General features: G+C 47.3%; 1 protein-coding gene across 1 annotated transcript in view; it reads right to left on the bottom strand.

The window, feature by feature from the left end:
• Nucleotides 1–20,300, bottom strand: part of LOC119458589 (uncharacterized) — a 41,130-nt gene extending 20,830 nt beyond the window's left edge. Inside the window, exons 1-2 of the mRNA XM_037720430.2 lie at nt 20,222–20,300; nt 14,371–14,457 (exon numbers count right to left, since the gene is read on the bottom strand). Of these exons, the coding sequence (XP_037576358.1) occupies nt 14,371–14,457; nt 20,222–20,285 (151 nt within the window). The 5' untranslated portion in view covers nt 20,286–20,300. The remainder of the gene's footprint in view (nt 1–14,370; nt 14,458–20,221) is intronic.
• Nucleotides 20,301–20,944: the final 644 nt, after the last annotated feature.

Raw genomic sequence — 20,944 nt, 5'->3', positions numbered from 1 at the left:
TATCTTCTGCTGGAGTGCTCCTCGCCACTGATACCGATATCCCTCCTTTGCTGGCATAAAGCTTGCTGCACGCAGTCATTCGTTATTGCTTCCATTTGCCCTCTTTTCCGTTCGCCAGGGCTGCAACACAATTTACATTTCGAATCCGTTTTCGTATCCATCGAGCTTACACCATGGCGGGTGCCTGGGGTCTGCCGACAAATTTGACATGGGCTCTGTCTACGATGTGCCTGATGACGTGACTTCTCCTCAGGTTGACACCATGGCTCTTTCTGTCACTGCGTCTGACCCGGCATGGGGCACAACGTTTGCTCGGTATATTGATGTGAACCTCACTCCAAGTCAGTGCACGTAGATCGTCAACCTCGTTAGCCGATTTCGTACTTATTTTGACCTCCGACAACAGCGTTTAGGACGTACCTCAACAGTCGTTTATCCCATCGATACCAGCAGTCATGCGCCGCTATACCAGAGTGCATTCCATGTGTCCGCAACGGAGCGCCGTGTCATCGACGGAGAGATGCTCTAACGCGGCGTGTTACAGCCGTCGCACAGTCCCTGGGCCTGTCCAGTAGTGCTAGTCAAAAAGTAAGATGCGACAATTCTTTTTTGTTTGGACCATCGACGACTCAACAAGATAATCTGGAAAGATGTTTATCTTCTCCCCTGCATCGACGACGCACTTGACTGCCTCCAAGGCGCTGAATTATATTCGTCCTTACACATACGATCCGGTTATTGGCAAGTCCCGGTGGCTGAGGCAGATCGCCCGAAAACAGCGTTCGTTTCGCCTAACGGCTATATCAATTTACCCTGATGCCCGTTGGCCGGTGCAGTGCGCCTGCCACATTGGAAAGAATGATGTATAACATCATCCGAGGCCTCAAATGGCACACATGTCTTTGTTATCTCGATGACATTGCCATCTTTTCCTCGGACTTTCCTTCGTGCCTGCTCCGACTCGAACGCGTCCTCACCTGCCTCTGCGATGCTGGACTCCAGCTCACCATAAACAAGTGTCGCTTCAACGCGCGGCAGCTACTCATGTTTGGCCAGCTATTTCGAAAGAGAGTGTGCTCCCAGAACCAACCAAACCCCAAGCCTTCGCAGATTTCGCGTGATCAAATACCACAAAATAATTTCGCAGCTTCATCGCATTATGCTCATACTTTGTCCGTTTCACCCGTAACTTTCCCACAATAATGGTGCTGTGGGCGCAGCTTCTCGCGGGTAACCACGACCTCTGGGCCTGGCCGCCACTTTGCGATGCCGCATTCACGACGCAGCGTTGTCTTCTAACCTCACCCACGATCCTTCGACATTTCAACCCAAGCTCACCGACAGAAATACAGACGGATGCCAGTGGCGCCGAAATTGCACTTGTGCAACGAAAGATTAGTTGTGATAAATACGTCGTTGCCTATAGGCCAGCCGCGCACTCAGGAAAGCGGAAGCCAACTACTCCGTTACAGAAACATTCCGTCATTTTCTCTACGGTGTCATACCTATGCCCTATGCTGACTGTCGTCCTTAAAAGATCCTTCAAGTGGCCTCGCTCTATGGGCGCACTGCCTCCAAGAACACGATATTGGAGTGCTGTACCGCTGTGGCCGCCAACATTCGGACGCGGTTATAGTGTCCTGCTCTCCTGTGTCAGGTCAGTCCAATTATACGAACGTGCCAATATGCGAGTCCTCCCTCACCGCCACGGACATGCTTTCGGAGCAGCAGAATAATCAATGGATTGTTTCCATGCCGGCTCTTTGATGACGATGATTGTGATGGAAACAACAACTCGCTGTTTCCGTTGGGCCCAGGATCCTTTAATAATGACATGGCAGACGGGAGCTTGTTACACGAAACACATACTTTATACAGACACGCTAACACGATACAGACGCTTTACATACACACCGACTAGAGTTCGAAGTCGTTTGTCCTTCCATATAAGGATGTGCCAAGCACTCATGCATCACGACTAGCCGGTGTGCTTTCGTCGTTGGGGTGCCCGTCACGGTGGTCGTTGTGACTACGTAGCTGCTGTCGGGCAACAGCACAGCTGGTGCCATGTTGCGAAGGCCACATCCTACGCCGTCACCACCAGGCCGCACCTTGTCGCGACGTGGAAGCAAGGAAACAGAAGGCGGAAGAGCACCAGGCCACTGCTGTAACTGGTCAGTAACGCCTGACCTGCAACGCCTCGGCCGCTAGAACGGCGGGCTCAGTCGGCGGACAGGTAGCTCGGGCGCCCCGGTGGCCAGCAGGAAGCACTGCACTAGGCCGCTATGACAGCAGGCCGCTTGTGCACAGGAGAGCCCAGCCACAAGCTGGATCTCCGACCAGGTCCGCACGGTAGCAGGACAGCCGCTTACCGGTACCCGAGTCTTCAACCGCCGTTCTGCGAGCTGACGTTCGAGGCTTCCGAAGGCTCTCACGCTCTGCGTGCTCTCGAGCTCTCGTGCCGCTTCCTTGTCCGTGGCACGTGGTCGTCTTCTTCCGTTATCATCATCACCAATTCTCTTCTTGCTGCTGCCATACAATCACCATCACTTCAAGCTGGCTTGTCACACACTTTCTTCTTGTAGTCACCCGCACACGCCACTATTCACATCAACACATTGATGATGATGATTTATTGGCATGCCCTTTGAAACGGGGCGGCGACAAATACTCACCTAGCCTGCTTGATTTATTTAGGTATACTAAACATGTTCTTTATCTAGCATTTTTGTATACCTCTCATTATTCGTTTGCTTTTTAAAAAATTACCTTGTACCGCTTCCTATAACTTTAAGAGATCAAGTCGTATCCATATTTTCCCTGCTTTTTTTCACCAGTACTCTAATCGTCTCTTGCTTATCTCTACGGCTGATCTGTTGATATTTTCTTCCACGTTAAGCCCAAGCGCTTCTGGGAGTTGCACGTTACCTACGGTTCTCGCTGGGTGGATCCCGTAGCATTCCATTAGGATGGGCTGAGTGGTCTCTGGATCTTTACTGCAGTATACACATGCCTCATCTAGTTCCGAACATTTGCTCCGGCATGTTTTGGTCCTTAGGCAACCGGCTGGAGCCTGAAACAGCAATACGGAGCAAGGTGTTATCGTAGATTTTTCCTTCTAATTTCTTTCTTCTCATTCTTGTAAATCTCCATTGCCCTTTTTGTTTCCATTCTTTGCATCCAATTCACGGTCTCTATTTCTCTCACTTTCTTTCTGATGACTCCTGGTTGTCTATTTACAGTTTCGATTATCCTGTACTTGGTTGCCAACTTCCTTGAACTTTTCCTCCATTCCGTGTCCACGCTTTTCATGTAGAGATACTTGTGCACTTTAGCCGCCCATTTATGTTCATCCGTGTTCCCAAGCACAGAGCAAAAATAATTTTGCTCTGTTATTCCCTGACTTCAAAAGAGGCCCAACCCATGTCACCCTCCACTGCCACAATTGTGGTGTAAACGTGGGCTTCCAAAGCCAACCGGCCGACTGATCTTTGGTTAACTTCCAAACCGGACAAGATATCCGATTTTAAGCATAGAATGGCATTTGCGAATGTTAGCGCTGACACCATACTCCTTGCCAGATTCCACACACCACCTGATACTTATTGTGGCCCTACAGTGCTCTGTGCGCTCTGTCTTTCATTATTGCTGCATTCCGCTTCCCCTTTATTTTCCAATTTTCTTGGTGGTTGCTCGAGTAATTCTTTCCTTTGTGTTTGTGTACGCCGAGGTACTTATATTGCTTCACTATGGGTACTACTTGCTGTTTAATTGACACCACGAAGTTACTCGTCTCTTCATTAAAGATCATAATTCCTGATTTCTCTGTGCTAAGCTTAAGGCCTAGATTTGTCGCTGCTTTCTCACAGATATTCGCAAGTATCTGTAAATCTTTTTTGTTCTCCGCTACTAGCACAATGTCGTCTGCGTACATCAGTCCAGGGACGTTCTGTTGCACCATTTGTCCATTACACATGTAGAATAAATCAAAACCTAATTCGCTGGTTTCCAGTCGTCTTTCTATACACTTAACGTAAAGCGTGAACAACAATGGTGACAGAGGGCATCCTTGCTTCAATCCTTGGTGAGTTCTCACAATTTCATTACCTTTTCGACCTTCCCATACCACTTGTACTTGGTTGTCTCTATATATCTCCCTCAGCAGCTCCACGAAATTGTCATCTATGTCTTCCTACTGAAGAATATCCCATAACAATTCCCTGTCTACGTTATCATAAGCTCCTTTATAACCTAGAAATGCTATCGATAAAGGTCTTTTCTGAGCTTCTGAAATCTCTATACACTGAGTTAGTACAAACATATTATCCTCTAAGCGTCTGCCTGGCCTGAACCCATTCTGTAGTTCCCCCATTACATCGTTTTTTCTCCGCCCACTTCGACAGTTCTAATTTTATGGTTTGCATTGCTATTCTATATATCACCGACGTTACTGCAACTGGCCTGTACGAGCTCGTCTTACCTTATCTCCTTTGCCTTTCTAGATGAGATTCATCTTGCTTTCACGCCATCCAACGGGAATTTTCTTTGTTCTAATCACTTACGCTATGGCATTAGTCAGCAGTGTCTTGCTTTTTGGACCGGGGTTTTTATTACCTCTATTAGGATTTCATCGGGTCCTGCTGCCATGCTGTTAGGGACATTTTCTGCTGCCTTTTTCCAATAAAATTTTTCTATGATAACTTTTGATCTCTCAGGCCTCTCTGCTGTTGCTACATTCGTTGTCTGAACTACGTTTTTTTCTCGTGCCGAAGTTATCCCTAATAACGTCTGTGATGTACCGTAGCGCATCGTGTCCTTCGTAGATGTTACTGTCTTCATCCCTTATAGCCGTTCGCGAGTTTTTAGTTGGAGCTCCGAGTGCTTTTATATGGTTACAGAGTCTTTTTGGGCACCTTTGTCTCTTTTGTGAATGTTATGCACCCAACGTTCACTTGCGCATTTAAGTTTCTCTTCCACGAGCTGACTAGCCACCCTTTTCTTTTCTCGGTATGTATTCCACCTAAGGAGCACCTCTTCTTCTTGTAATACCAACTTTTTGGCTTCTCGATGAGCCCCACATGCATCTTTACGCTATTCTATAGCTTGTTCCATTTTCTTGTTCCACCACTTACGTGGTTTCCTCTTTCCAATCCAACAATTGTTTTGCCGTGTCTGCCTTATTTCACGCTGCATAACGTTCACCAGTTCCTTATATACCCAGACTGTTGTAGGAAAAGCCTCGCTTTTCTTCTCTATGTTGTTTGCTATCTCGGTTATTTGCTCATCATTCATTTTTAAAAACCCGGAGGCTATTGGTTCATGTTCTGCGTAGGTATCTTGCCCAAACGTTAATGCTAAACGTCTATTATCGCTTTCCAGGCTATTTTTTTCTATTTTCGTCTCGTATCATTTGGTCTAGTTGTTCGTAGACCTTTTCTGAGACTAAGGCGTAGTCAATACATGACTGGCTCTTTCCGCATTGCCAGGTTACCTGTCCATGACACTTATTCCCCCGGTTAACTACCATAAGGTTCTGTTCATCACACAGATCCAGCACTAGAGAGCCATTGTAATCAGTATATCCGTCTAAATCGTCCATGTGTGCATTCATATCTCCCTCTCTATGTTGTTTCTTCTCACATGGCCCGATTAACTGAACTTATTATTATCGCTTTTAATGCAATCAACCAATTCCTTATTTTTTCTCTGCTATCACTACCTGTCTATAGGTAAGCTACTCCCAGCCACGTCTTTTTACCTTGCCATGTGCCGCTAATCCATAAATGCTCTGTACATGTCTCGTTTAGCTTTCGCCACTGCAGACCTCGCTTAATTAGTACGCCTACGCCTCCGCCTTTCCTTGACCCGGTCATTCTGTTGCACCCTCTCCATGCAAAATTGTCAATAACAGGCGGCTCTTCCAAATCTCATAGATGCTTTTCGGCCACAGCGTACACGCTAATCACTTCACCATTAAGCTGCGTTTGAATTTCCAGCCATTTTTCCTGCTTGCGACTACCCTGCATGTTAATAAACCAAATTTTACCTTCTCTATTTATATCCTTTCTGCGTCTTTTCCTGACTCCTGGTCGTCTAATTCTGCTCTTGACTGGTGTTTCACTACATTCAATACTTAGTCCTGCTTCCTGATTGCCTGGGGCCCGCCTAAAAAAGCTACAGCTCGCGCAGCGAATCGACGTCCGACCGGTGTTGCTACACATTCACTAAAATCTATCCCGTCACGCACAAAAGCGCCTTCGCGGCCTGCTGGGTGCACTTCTCGGTTGATGTCAATGACCGTAAAATTCATAGCTATAGCTAGAGTCCAAACTTTCCGGCTTACTGCAAGAACTGCCCTTACAATTTTGTACCCCTGCCTTTCAACCTCTGGCACCATGTACACCGCGATTTGTACTTCCTTTGAAACATTCTTTAGGCCGGTGACTATTTGGCTATTTGCTTTGTGATCCCTGCCCCTCGTCCGTGCAGTGCGTCAATCACTCCGCCCATTATCACCACTATGTGCCTCTCCTCCATTGTGCATGCATTCCTTGGCCTTGGCTATCACCTCTCTAATTGGCTTTCCCGGAAGCGTGCTAACCTAGACTCGTTCGTTTGCACCTACCCTCTCTGTTATCCCCGATTCTACGTTACGCATTATGGATCCCCAACAAAGACAACACGACACTATTCTTCCCCCTCACCGCCGCAAGCTGCAACCGTGGTCATAATGACTTTCCCTCCTTTGTTATCCTTGCCCTTTGCTTTGTTTTCTCCCGCGGTCGCGTCAGTGGTAGCCCCTTTGTGACCATCACTGACGTTTCCGCCACTGCTTCCCGGCGTGGCGGGTTCGGCTGCCTTAGCTGCACTCCATCAATACTTCTTTTTGGACGAGTTGGTACATCTTGAAACTTTGGGCAACAGCGCAAACAGACGACCACAAGAAGGGAGACACGTACACACAAGCGCTGACTAACAACTGGTTTTATTGGCAAGGATAGCGCACCTTATATATGCCAGGTTGAAGCAAGGGAAATGGGAAAACATAACAAGGGTAAACTCGTGCCAACAACGCAAGCGCAAAGCAGCCAACCAAGCGCAACAAGACGCAAACAATTATTTTTATTTCCAATCTGAAACCCCGATAGCCGCATCGAGAAGATCAAATTCAGCATCAAAGAGAGCAAGGGAAGGGGTACTGAAGCACTTGCTACCGAACTTCCTAATGTGGTAGGCTTCTAAACTGATGCGCGCGGTCGTGTCACTGCTCTTTCCTAGAATCTTTGTCTCTTTTAACCGGGCCTCACAATCAGTACACATGCTAACGTGCGCAACTATATGTGCGTATTTGTCATCTCGTTTTTTAAGTTTTTGAGCGTGTTCCCCTAAACGGTCACTGACGCAGCGACCAGTTTCGCCGACGTAAACCTTCCCACATGACATGGGAATGCAATAAACTACTCCAGTGGAACATTTGACGAACGGCGATTGGTGGTTCTTCTGGCATCCACGTTTACTGGTGTTGCAAAAACGTGGGCACAACTGTCCCAGCTTATTTGGGCAGAAAAAGAAATTGGCACGCCGTACCTACTTGCCACCTTTTTAAGATTGTGGGAAAGTTTATGGATGTAAGGGACCACCTCAGGTCTATGTGCCTTGTTAGTGAAGAGGGATCGTGGCAGAAGTGTGTCAGCCAGTTTTTGTTAAAGAACCTGAAGACGCTTGTTGTGAATGACCCATTTCTTGTCAAAAAATCAGCCGCAGTAGCATAGTTTTTAGAGGGAAATGATCATGTTGGTTTCGGTTTTTCTGTAGATGTGCAAGACTTGTTTTATTCGGTCCCGCAGAATCAATTGTTAGTGTGTGTCAAAGAGAGCATTGAAGATAACGGTGACGTATCCTTCCAGAACACCATCGGTGTGTCCATTGACAATTTTATATCTTTATTGCAGTTTTACCTGAACTCTACTTTTATTGTATTTGACGATCAACCGTTTTTGCAGCGCGATGGCATCTGCATAGGGTCTTGCGTAGCCGCTATTCTTTGTGATATTTTTCTGGCCAAGGTGGACGATGCACTAGAACTGGTGTTTAATGGGGGGGGGGGGGGCGATTTTAAAAAGATTTAGGTATGTTGACCATTTTTAGTGCTTTTGAAAAAGCAGTCCTCCTCCAGCTACTCCTCTATTGTAGGTGAAGTTTTATCTTTTAGCAAACATGGACGAGGGTTGCGTTTCACCCATGAGCTACCGGATTCTTCTATTTTACAGTTTTTAGAACTTAAAATCACGTTCTGTGAAGAGCACGTTTGCTGGGGATACTACCCACGGGCTAAGAAGGAACTGCTGCCCTATGACTCGGCGTATTCCAAGACAATTATGAGAGGAATAGCGGTGACGTGTATGGAATCGGCTCTCCAAAAATCGTGCCCACATCAGATGACGCCTAGTTTTAATAATCAGGTAAGCTGTCTTTTGGCTGCAGGGTTCCCCGTCTCGGTCTTGACCGCCGTTTCTGAAACCCTCCTTCAAAAATTCAAGCGTGGAACGGGAAGTACAACGGTGGAGGATCACCGGAAGGCACATAGACCTGAGGTGGTCCCTTACATCCATAAACTTTCCCACAATCTTAAAAAGGTGGCAAGTAGGCACGGCGTGCCAATTTGTTTTTCTGCCCCAAATAAGCTGGGACAGTTGTGCCAACGTATTTGCAACACCAGTAAACGTGGATGCCGGAAGAACCACCAATCGCCGTTCGTCAAATGTTCCACTGGAGTGCTTTATGGCAATCCCATGTCACGTGGGAAGGTTTACGTCGGCGAAACTGGTCGCTCCGTCAATGACCGTTTAGGGGAACGCGCTCAAAAACTTAAAAAATGAGATGACAAATACGCACATATAGTTGCGCACGTTAGCATGTGTACTGATTGTGAGGCCCGGTTAAAAGAGACAAAGATTCTAGGAAATAGCAGTGACACGACCACGCGCATCAGTTTAGAAGCCTACCACATTAGGAAGTTCGGTAGCAAGTGCTTCAGTACCCCTTCCCTTGCTCTCTTTGATGCTGAATTTGATCTTCTCGATGTGGCTACGGGGTTTCAGATTGGAAATAAAAATAATTGTTTGCGTCTTGTTGCGCTTGGTTGGCTGCTTTGCGCTTGCGTTGTTGGCACGAGTTTACCCTTGTTATGTTTTCCCATTTCCCTTACTTCAACCTGGCATATATAAGGTGCGCTATCCTTGCCAATAAAACCAGTTGTTAGTCAGGGCTTGTGTGTACGTGTCTGCCTTCTTGTGGTCGTCTGTTTGCGCTGTTGCCCAAAGTTTCTAGCTGCACTCGCATCGGAGCCAGCTCCGTTCGCGGTGCTCGCCTCGATGCGTTCACCATTGCTTTGCGGAATGGTGGCCCTCAGCTGCATTTTCCTCTACCTCCTTCCTCTACCTACCTCCTCAGCTTTTCCTCTACCTCCGTCCTCTGCTTCAGCTCGCTTTTAAGTTTCTTTTCTAGCTTTCGAACCCGCTTAGCTAGCTTATCCTTCTCCTGCTCGAGACGGTCTAGCCGCGACCCTAGCAGACATCCTACAGATAAAATCTGCACCGTTCGGTTCGCGTGCGGACTTAAACCGCGTTTCTTCCAACGCGTAAGAATGCTTGCACTTAGAACAACGCACGCGTGGGTTCCCCCTAGTACCAACCATCATCTTGTACTAACAAGGCGTAGATGTGACAATAACAACAAAATATTTATTATTCGTTACCTACTTTTATCTAAGTGAAAATACCAAGAAAACGGAAAAGCATGAAAATAATTTATCAAGATTTTTGGCTAAGCTAACACTCCTAAAAAACAAGAGCGAAATATAAAATTAAAAAGAAACTTCTCTCTTTGGCCCGCTGCTCTTGCTGCGCTGAGACGGCACCTCAACTCGACAAGTCCGCTTCCTGTCGGCTTCACTCGTGAGTGACTCGTGACTTCTTTCACACCTATCAGCGCCTTCTCCTGCCCGTGCAATGCGTCACCAAGCAAAACAATTTGCTGTTCATGACGGGCTCCTATACCACCGTAACTACCTCTTGGTCAACCGCAAATAGTTACTGGTGGCCACTCGGCATCTACGTTCGGACATCTGTGCAGCGTTTCACGATGACCCGCAATGCGCGTATGCAGGAGTACTAAAACATACACGTGCCGCCGACTCCGTTATTACTGATGTGGGATGTACCGATTATTCCGCCGATTGGTCCGCTCCTGCCTCGCTTGTCAACGCCGCAAGAATACCCCTCATCCCTCAGCTGCTCCGATGCAACCATTTCCTTGCCCAGGATCGGCCTTTGACCGCGTTGGAATTGATCTTTACGGACCCTGCTGAGTACTTCAGGCGGCAACCGCTGTGTGATTGTGGTGATAGACCATCTTACTCGCTACACAGAAACTTGGCATCTGCCCTACTTATCTGCGCGCGATGTTGCCTGGTTCCTTCTGCGTAACATCATACTTCGCCATGGGGCCCCCAGAGAATTGCTGAGCTACAGAGGCCGTGTCTTCCTCTCTTACTTTATAGAAGCCCTACACAACGAATGCCACGTAATTCACCGTACCACTACTGCCTGCCACCCGCAGACTTATGGGTTGATTGAGCACTTTAACCGCACTCTTGGTGATATGCTAGCCATGTATGTCGCATCTGACCAAACCAATTAGGACCGCGTTCTGCCCTTCGTGACGTATGCTTGTAACACCGCCCCACAGACCACTATGAGTTTTTCTCCGTTCTTTCTTCTTTACGGACGCCAATTTTCCTGCACAATGGATGCCATCCTTCCGTATCGCCCTGGCACAGCGGAGTCTACTACCCTGTCCGAAGCTGCTGCACATGCGAAGGAGTGGCGAAAGCTTGCTTTCGCGTGTGCCTCTCTTGCACCCTATGCCCCTTACTCCCTAGTCTGGCCTTAGGTTCCCGCCGCCAGCCCTGAACCTACACCCAAACTCGTTTCCAAGTACCAGGGTCCCTACCGTGTGGTCAGTCAAACGTATCCTGTGAACGACATGGTAGAACCCCTTGAGCCGCCGTTGAGGACGTGAAATCGTGCATGTTTAGCGGTTAAAGCCTTATTTCAATCTACCTGTGCTATCCTGCCCGGGGGTCACCGGGACGGCTGCTATTTTCTAGGGATATAATTGTACTGAAGAACAACGAGCAGTATGCACTGTTTCGAGAAAGACGACGACGTCAAGTTGGTTGAAGGATTGTGCGTGTATTGTTAGAGCTGTGTAACCTCTTAATTAAACTAGAACGCCTCCCTACCAACAATAAAAATGGGTGGAAGGAATACCGCCGGCATTACCGAATACTGACTGGAGAATTACCACTGTGACTAAAACAAAAATTGTGCAATCATTCTATTTTACCGGTGCTGACATATGGGGCAGAAATTTGCAGGTTAACAAAGAAGCCCGAGAACAAAGGGAGATGGAACGAAAAATGCTACGCGTAATGTTAAGAGACAGGAAGAGAGCGGTGCGCATAAAAAAGCTAACGGGAATGCCGATATTCTAGTTGACGTTGAGAAGAAAACGGAGCTGGGCAGGTCATGCAATGCTATGGGTGCAGAATTGGTGCCGAGAGAAGGGATACGTAGTTGAGGTCGGAAGAAAATTAGGCGGAGTAATGATATTAGGAAATTCGCAAGTGCAAGTTGGAATCAGCTAGCGCAACACAGGGGTAATTGGAAATCGTTGCGAGAGGCCTTAACCCCTCAGTGGACATAAAAATAGGCTGATCGTGATGAAGGAAAGCTTTAGCTCGGGAGTTCGTGCCTAAAATACAAGACGATGGGGATATCGCTTTCCTAGCTTATTAAATTGATGAGTTCTATATAACAGAAAAAGCTTCCAATTTGTTAATGCGAAAAATGTACTTTTTATTCAGGCCGATCAATGTTTACAATAAATGCTTTAATTTACAAAATTAGCAAAGCTCAAATATCAATTTTCAATTATGTAAAACTGTAAGAATTGAAGATATCAAATTGATATGAGTTGCACCTATTAAGTTATGTAAATAGGGCCTAGTTATGGTATTGTACACCGTTCTAAAGTGTAACATTAACTAGTGAGGAGAACATCTGCAAATGCGCACAAAGATTGTACCTGTCACAATCTATTTCTTGTGCATAGTTATAGATTTCTAAACAGCGTGCTTCAAATTCTCTGAAACTTCCTTCTTGTCAGAATTTTTTAGGAGTATTCCCCTGTTAAAAATACCCTGGTGGAGAAAATGAATCCTGATGTCCCCCACTACAGCGTGCCGCCTTAAAATCGTGGTTCTGGAGCGCAACACCCCAAAATTCAATTCACTCTCTGAGTGGAGCTCAGCTGCTCAATACGCCGTTTAACCATAAAAGAAAGTAACTAAATCTGTGCATATTGTACAATCGTGCGTTAGTTATATGTTGTTGCTTATTTCGAACGTTAGATCGATCAGTGGGAGGAGTGCGTATTCGGCACGTGCTATGGTGGAGTTATTCTGGCAGTTTAGTACGATACAAGCATAATTACCGCTGCTCTGAAAAGGTAGTCATTGTTGCGAGAAGCTCGCTTCGTGCATCGTCACTACTAACTGAGACAGGCCTGTTTAAAGAGATTGTACGCACAAAACGAAATCTACGCGAGCATGCGCACTAGTTTAAAATATATGGTCCCTGCGGCTGTTTACAGGCACTGAATAATAGACAGGGTGTTTCAGTGAACACTTTAAAAAAATTAGAAATTGCCTGTGGCAGAAAGCCCAATATGTACGTGGGGTCCATGAAAATTTATGCGACTGTGTCACGGTGCGGCATAGTTCCGAGTCAGAGACGCGCTGATTAACGGGCGCCAGGAGGTCGAGCGCTCACGGGGCGGCATAGTTTCGAGTAAGCGATGGGCCAATTGACGGGCGCCAAAACATCGTGGGCGTGGGAACGGCCGAGCAAGACGGGCACTGCCAGTCACTCGCCCAAGCGGACCGATAAAAGGGTGATTTGTTGTTGTTGTTGTTGTTGTTGTTGGCGCGACTTTGACGAATGCCCCGAGAGTCCTTTCTACGAACCCCTGTGTCTTCTCTGCATTACGCGTGCCTTGAGTGGGTTGCGGAGATGGAAAGGGTCCAGTGCTTTCCGGAAGCCCCGGAATACGCGATGTCTCTGTACCGTGTCCACAAATTGCTAGCCGCGTATGTATTGTCTGAGAATATGGCGCCGTGTGGCCGGCTGCCGCTATTGCTTCTGTGCTTGTCAACGAACCCAAGTATGTGCTTGTACGTCTGTGTGGTGCAGTGGGTGGGGGGGGGGGGGACCTCTGACAGCGGGAGGAATCACCCGTTTCATCGCTCCTGATTAAAAGGGGCGCGGCGAATGCCTTTTGGAGGGAGAGAGAGAAATAACATTTATTTTCACCGAACTATTATTAGCAGGAACGCCTGGTAGGCTCATGCCTCCTGGCCCAGCACATTCTTGACGTGCTGCGCCAGAATCGGCCACCATAGTTTTTCAAACCTTCGTGGGGAAGTGGTTCACTCCTTCCAGCTGCCTGGACGCTGGTTGTGTGGTAATTTGGAAAGTAGTGGCGTTTTTGAACATGGCGTTTGCAGAGCAGACCTTTGGGAGGTGTCATGAAAATTTATGTGAACTATCACGCATACCTGCCGTTCCACAACCTAGGGAAGTAGGGAAAGGATAGGCTATTTAAGCGCAGGTTTTAGTCCCTGCTAATCAGTCTAAAGCTGAGCCTGTAGGCTACTGCGAAGCAGTCGAGGGGCTAGTGCCGTCTAGCATCGCCTGGGCCGCCTAGCCACGTCGGAACTCCGAGTTCGGGCGTCCGGCACATAAGCGCACAGAATCTCCACCAGATGTGATGTTGCAGTGACGGTGAATAACCCAGTAGCAGAGACCGCGAATACGGACACGGACGCTTTATTAGACGCTTTATGTGCCCAGCAAAGTAAGTGACAGCCAAGCACGACGATAGCGGCGACCACAGTCGGTGATCGGCGACAACCTGATATGCGGGTCAAGCGCCTCGGCTTTTATACATGACTCGGCATATGTTACAGGGCAATCGCTGGTACCCGTGTGCCTTCCTGAAAGTACTACACAATTCACGTCACGCATACATTCAGATTACAGAATCTTCGGGGAGGAGATAGGCAAGAGGCAGAATCTAGGATAACATTCGAGTAAGTTCGAAATCAAACAGGTGTGTATTGCGCTGCGCGATAACTTAAACCTGTTAGCGGGTGGAATGCAGTCCCTGAGAAACGAATAAATAAGTACACGTGTCAATATTTTGTTGCCAAAGCCAAAAATTGTGTCTTGAGAGCTTCGTACTCACCATCGTAATCCAGGGAACGTGGTGCTAAGGTAGTCGGCGAGATGACAGGTGGGGGTTTCTTAGGTTTTTCTGGTATTTTACTTTCAACTGCAAATAATAAAATAAAGCTTTTTACGTCTAAATAACGTCAACATTTTAGCGCATTCAGCAAACGATAGCAGCCTCATTCTGAATTGAAATTACAATTTCAGTTAAAATCTTTAAACTTATGTTATTTTGCATTGCGGTTTTTAAGTGCAAAAAGAGATGAATGCGTCAGTAAGACATTTACAGCCTGTCACTTGTGATCCTTATATTCACGGTGGCAACGGCATCATTGTCGGGCGCTTCTGCACACATTTGAACGATGCGAACAACCTTCGGATTATTTAGTTCATAAACAAGCACGAGACCAAAAGCTGGACGAAAATTTTCCGAACGCCAACGAGTCGCCATGTTACTGCCGCTTGTTGAAACGCTTAAAATGTGCAAAATATTGTTGTATTTGGTCGTTTGAACGAGGCCCGCAGGCGCCATCACCCGAGCAAAGAGGAGGAAGAACGAACTGGGCTCGTGCTTTAAATCCAACCGGCTAGCGCTGCAACCACTGCTGTAAATATAATCTGTGAATAGTTTCTCGTTTAACTGACTTGTCCTTCGCGTAACGTTGTGGAGGACGTAGAACGTGCCCCGTCCTCGCCACGGAGCCCCAAAGCGGTCGCACCGTCGTCTTCTCAGCCATGGCTTCCGATAGCAACTCCCCATCGCCACCTACACCTGCGGCGCCAACCACAACGTAGGTTACGGTTCCCAGTCTCCGTGATCCTGCGACATTCTCCGCCCAAAATGACGTTTAGGTCGACTACGAGCTCACCAAGTATGACCGTGTTAGCCAAAGCCACCACTGGGATCCTACCATCATGCTTGCCAATGTGATCTATTTCATGTTTCACACCCATGTGGCCGAGCTCTCCAGCTGGGACATTTTCAAAGAGCCTTCGCGACCTATTTGGCAACCTGTCCAGTCGTCAACCGAATCGTATGTCTCCTAGATACAGGAAGTGCTCACGCTTTGCCGGAAAGTCGACGATCACATGACCGAGGTTGACAAGGTGGGCCATACACTAAAAGGAATCGCGGACGACGCCTTCAGTTTTTTCGTATATAACAATGTTTCTGTATACTGCCGAACATATCGTCAAAGAATACCGCCGCTTCGAGGTAGCCAAAAGCCGCCGCGTCGTCCCACAATTTACATTACGGTACATTAGACGGTACATTATATCTCATGGTTGCTCCGGACCTCACACCTGACCAAGCAGCCGCTCTATGTCGCCTTTTGCTTTCCTACCGTGACATATTTGACACTGACAATCGACCACTGGGTCAGACGTCCCTTGTTAAGAATCGGATAAACACCGGTGATGATGTTCCCATCAACCGCCGACCGTAGCAAGTCTCCACGGCAGAGCGGCAAGTTATCCAGTAGGAAGTAAACAAAATGCTCGCCACAGGCATTCTTGAGCCCTCTTCGAGCACTTGGACGTCGCCGGTTGGGCTCGTTAAAAAGAAAAACAGCACGTGGCGTTACTGCGTTAATTACTACCACCAAAACCGAATGACTAAAAAGGTCGTTTACCCTTTACCACGAATCGACGACGGTCTTGATTGTCTTAACGGTGCCAAACACTTTTCGTCCATAGACCTTCGATCTGGTTATTGGCAGATTTCCGTAGGTGAGCAAGACCAAAAACGACCGCTTTCGTGACTCCAGATGGCCTCTACCAATTGAAGGTTATGCCGTTTGGTCTATGCAATGCCCCACCACGTTCGAACGGATGGTGGACTCTGCTTCAAGGTTTCAAATGCTCAACATACGTTTGTCACCTCGACGATGTCCTTGTGTTTTGTTCTACATTTGAGACGCACCTTGAGCGCGTCGCTGCGATCCTTCACGCCTTCCGCAAGGCTGGGATTCAAATAAACTTATTGAAGTGCCACTTCGGATGCCGACAGATTACAGTGCTAGGCCATCTCGTCGATTCTTCCGGCGCACAAACCGACCTGGAGAAGGTTCGATCAGTAACAGCTTTTCCTGTGCCTCAGTATGTCAAAGAATTCTGGAGTTTTGTTGGGCTGTGTTCTTATTTCAGACGGTTCAGGAAAGATTTCGCAGCAATCGCTCGACCGCTCACTAAACTTCTGAAGAAAGAGGTGCCCTTTACGTGGGGTTCCCCTCAGGCAGCCGCGTTTTCACGCCTTATCCCTATTCTCACCAATCCACATATCTTGGCCCACTTTGACCCGTCCGCACCTAAAGAGGTCTGAACCGATGCCAGTGTTTATGGGATCGGAGTCGTTTTAGCGCAACGCCAACATGTACACGAACGTGTTATATCCTACGCTAGCCGGCTCCTGGCAACTGCAGAGCGCGAATGTCTTGCTCTCGTCTGGGCTGTTTCAATGTTCCGCCCAAATTTATATGGCAAACACTTCTCAGTAATCCTAGACAATCATGCGCTTTGTTGGCTTTCGGCACACAAGGATCCTAGCGACAGGCTCGGTCGTTGGGTGCTTCAACTACAAGAATATCCCTACACACTGACTTACAAGTTGGGACGCCAACACCAGGGCGCAGACTGCCTCTCTCGCTACCCAGTCGAAGACCCGACCTCTACGTTTGATACTGATACTGACGCCTGCGTTCTCTGTTTTCCAACTGCTCCATGTCGCCGACGAGCAGCGCCGAGACCCGTCCTTGCGTATCATTATTGACCGCCTGAAATCGTTCCTTGCCGACGGTTGCCTTCACTTACTCATTCTTCAAGATGGCGTACTCTATCGCAACGTTCACCCCGATGGCTCAGCATTACTCCTTGCAATCCCCAAACACGTTCGCTCGGCTGTTTTCCACGAACATCACGACCTACCCACTGCCGGTCACCTTGGTGTGTCACGTACAGTCAACCACAAAAATTTGCGGACCACGCAAATTTGCGGAACACGGCCAAGAGCCTCTTCGCGACACTTCCGCTACGTCACCAGCGATCGACAGCAGCGCTACGTTGAAGACGCATCCCTCCTTAAATCTATGGCCTGTCTATTTTCGCACTGTGCGCAAATATTTTATACCTATCTCTTTCAACGTGACGCGCTCGTTGTTAGCCAGGGCTACTTGCTTATATTTTGAGAGCAGAATATCAGTACAAGTAATCAGACAGCGTATTCTTCGGCTGTTATCAGTTCTATTTTCGCGTAGCCACGCTGTTTTTTTTTTTTTATGAGTGCGTGAGTGAGCGGTGAGGCAGCCATGGGACACAGATGCTTAGTCAGTAGGCAGAATTTTTCCGTTCCTCCCTCATCGCTAAGTGACAGTAGCGGCTGGGATTTCATCGCCTGCGCCCAGGTTTTGCTGCGCAAAGCCCGAACCACCGCGCTGCTATAGTGGTTACATTTAGAAAAATAAGAAATAATCGGGTGCGATGACTATTTTTATAACCCTTTGCGACACGGCGTCCTCGTTTGGGGACTCGAACTTCGGAGGCGCGTCCCACGCCACGTGTTTCTTCAAATGACCTAAAACTCAGTGTGCACATTCGTGTCCGCTTCCTGATGGGACAACTAGCGGTCAGTTAACTTCATTGTCCTGCGTATTGCTGCAGATGATCACTTTGCTGGAGACACTACCATGTTAGACAATCGTTCGACGTGCCGCGTTCCAAGACCAACGTCAAGAGTATTTTTTTTCTCCGGTCGACACGAATACAACCGAAAAAGCAAGTGTGCATGCGTTTCGGGCCTAATAGTTGATTCTTTTATGCAAGCATTGAAGCTGACGGATTTCAGAATAATTAGATAATGAGTTATACGCTAATTAATTTTTTTACTGAAACTCGCACAAAACAGCACATTGCTTCGTCTTCTTTCTTGGAATGTAATAGTGAGCGTCTTGAAATGATGCCATGCACATTTGACGCATTTGCAGACAGTGCATCATAATTCGTGTCTGAAGGGGATGAATTTATTCACTAGACATTTACAGAAGTGTCATGAAACATAGGTCTCTCAATGATCTAGTAGGAAGTGAAATGTCCGCCGTTTTCTAGCACCTTATTGATGCGTGTGGGCATCGACTCGTACAAAGATTCAGTAATCTCCGGTCGACCGCGCAGGCTTTCCCATTCTTGTGCGATCGCTTGCCACAGCGTATCGGCCGTGCGGCCGCGGTTGGCTCGTGTGGACAGCCGTTTCTTCAACATGCCCCAGACATTTTCTATGGGATTCAAGTCGGCGCCACATGGAGGCCACTCAAGCTGGCAAACAGCATGTTCTTCTAGCAATGACTGGACGATACGTGCTTTATGGATCGGGCTGCGGTCGTGTTGAAAAATATAGCAGCCGTCGCTGAAGGAACCGTCCAGCGCATACGGAACGAGGTGTCTAGTGATGACGTCGCAGTACCGTCAGGCAGTGAAGGGCCCTTCCAGACGCACAAGGGGACCAAGGCCATCATTGCTGATTCCTCCCCACACGCTCACGGAACACCGTCCACTGGATAGAACACTCTGTGTGTAATTAGGCAGATATCTGCAAGAAATAGCATACAATTGGGTTCCAGCGGCGCGTCTAAAAATGTTGTGATTCCTCTTGCGCATGAACTTTATAATGCTGTTATAGAGTTGCAATAGAAAACGTGCAAACATCATTAGATAGTACTGAAAGACCCACTGGCAGCTTTTAATTAGCTTCAGAGTAAGTAGTACTATGAAACAATCGTTAATGTTTTCAACATAATACCACTACAGAAAAATCTCCTAATGTCCAAAAGCTCATTTTACGTGAAACATGTTGTGATGCAGAATTAGCTTCGTGAATTAACTGCCAATACACTGTAAACACACCTGCAGTTTAGTGGACGCCAAACCCGCTTCCGTTGGTCCCAGCGCGTGGAAAAAGTTGACTCGTCGCTAAAGATGACATCGCCCCATTTCTCTGTTGTCCAATCTTTCATTGCTGTAGCGAACATGAGTCGTTCTTGTAGCTGGCTGTCTGAGAGGCAGGGCTTCTGTGCTGCTACGAAAGACTGCAGGCCAAGCTCACTCAGCCTTCTTCTTACAGTCTCAGACGATACCGTGAGCGAGAGCGCTTCTCGGATATCCTCTGCACTTTGAAAAGGATCAGCCACGATGGCGGCCCTAATCAGGCGGTCCTCTTCCTCAGTCGTGGCCCTTGGACGCCCACTGCGCTCCATATCTGTGAATCTGTCATCGTCGCGGAAAGCTTGAATAATCCTATTCACGGCAGTCCGGCTCCTGTTGGTTCGGCAGCAGATTTCGCGCTGAGGTATTCCCTCTATAAGTAAACGCACAATGTGCCTTCTTTCGTCAAGTGGAACACGCAGCGGCATCTTTCCAAATAGGCAATCACCACGTGGCCTGAAGCAAGTCTACTACGTTTTCAGCGACTGATGCGAAGATGCGCCTATGTGTGAAAGAAAATTTTCTATGCATCCGCTTTTTCTTTATTTTTGATGACAGTGAAACACCTCCCTACCCTTTCTCTCAAGACGCAGAAGCAGCAACACTCATTGGACCAAGATGCTGCCAACCAAAGTGCGCCAGTAAACGTCGCGTAAAAAAATCGTCGCAGCGCTTGATGGCTTTTTATGAAACTTTCATTAATACTTTAGGGTTCGTGAAGGATGCGCTTCCAAGCTCCTGAACTATATATGGTGCCACCATAATGAGGAAGGCCACGGATCACGATGATTGCGGAGCTCGTCTTTATCTCCTCTCATCCTCGGCACTTGAGCGCCTGAGCATCCGTATAAATGATGCCGCAATAGAAGAAAGCGATGAAATGAAATATTTACCTTCCGCTTGGTCTTCAGCTGCGTAGATATATGGCTGTGAATGCTGGGGCTTGACTACCTTCATCCACAGTTTCTTGGTTCTGTAAGACAGGGATTGTCAACGATATATCGTTTTAAAGTTAATTGTAGATACTTTAAAAAATTAAATTGCATATCACATTAACCACTGGCCTCTAAAAGTCATCCACGTGACATTTTGAAAAAAAAAAAAAACGTGGATTCTGGTGCCGTCTTTATATTTCGCATGAGGAATGCTGAAAGCAATAACCGAAAGAGTTTACCCTTTTACTCCAACTAATGCCGGTCATGATAAATCTGTATCTGCTTTAATTATAGCTCAAAATTACTCACGGGTCTTCATGGTGCAGGTTCGCAGAAAATAAATATGGGAAATAAAAGCTTATTCATTCTTTCTCTCATTATGTCCCAAGTGTAATGGCTTAGTGGAGATGTAATACACAATGCGGTGTATGTAGCGCAAAAAAAAGAAAACATAGGCACCCATGACCCGCCTCTTTCGAAGTGCACATTTATGTTTACGTAAACTATCCGATGCATTTTATTAATTGGCCGGCTAAGATGGCAGGCCGGGGCAGGGGCGCTATAACGTAAAATGATTACAAACTGTTTCGATTCCAATTTCTGCAATCAGCATCCACGATTGTTCAAAACATTTTCGGGCCACTCCCAACTTCGCCTGTCTGTCACGTGACGTCACAAAAA

The sequence above is a fragment of the Dermacentor silvarum genome, chromosome 7 (genome assembly GCF_013339745.2).
Source record: "Dermacentor silvarum isolate Dsil-2018 chromosome 7, BIME_Dsil_1.4, whole genome shotgun sequence".
Lineage (NCBI taxonomy): Eukaryota > Metazoa > Arthropoda > Arachnida > Ixodida > Ixodidae > Dermacentor > Dermacentor silvarum.
Note: the sequence above shows the minus strand (reverse complement) of the source record. Positions and strands in the feature narration are given on the sequence as shown.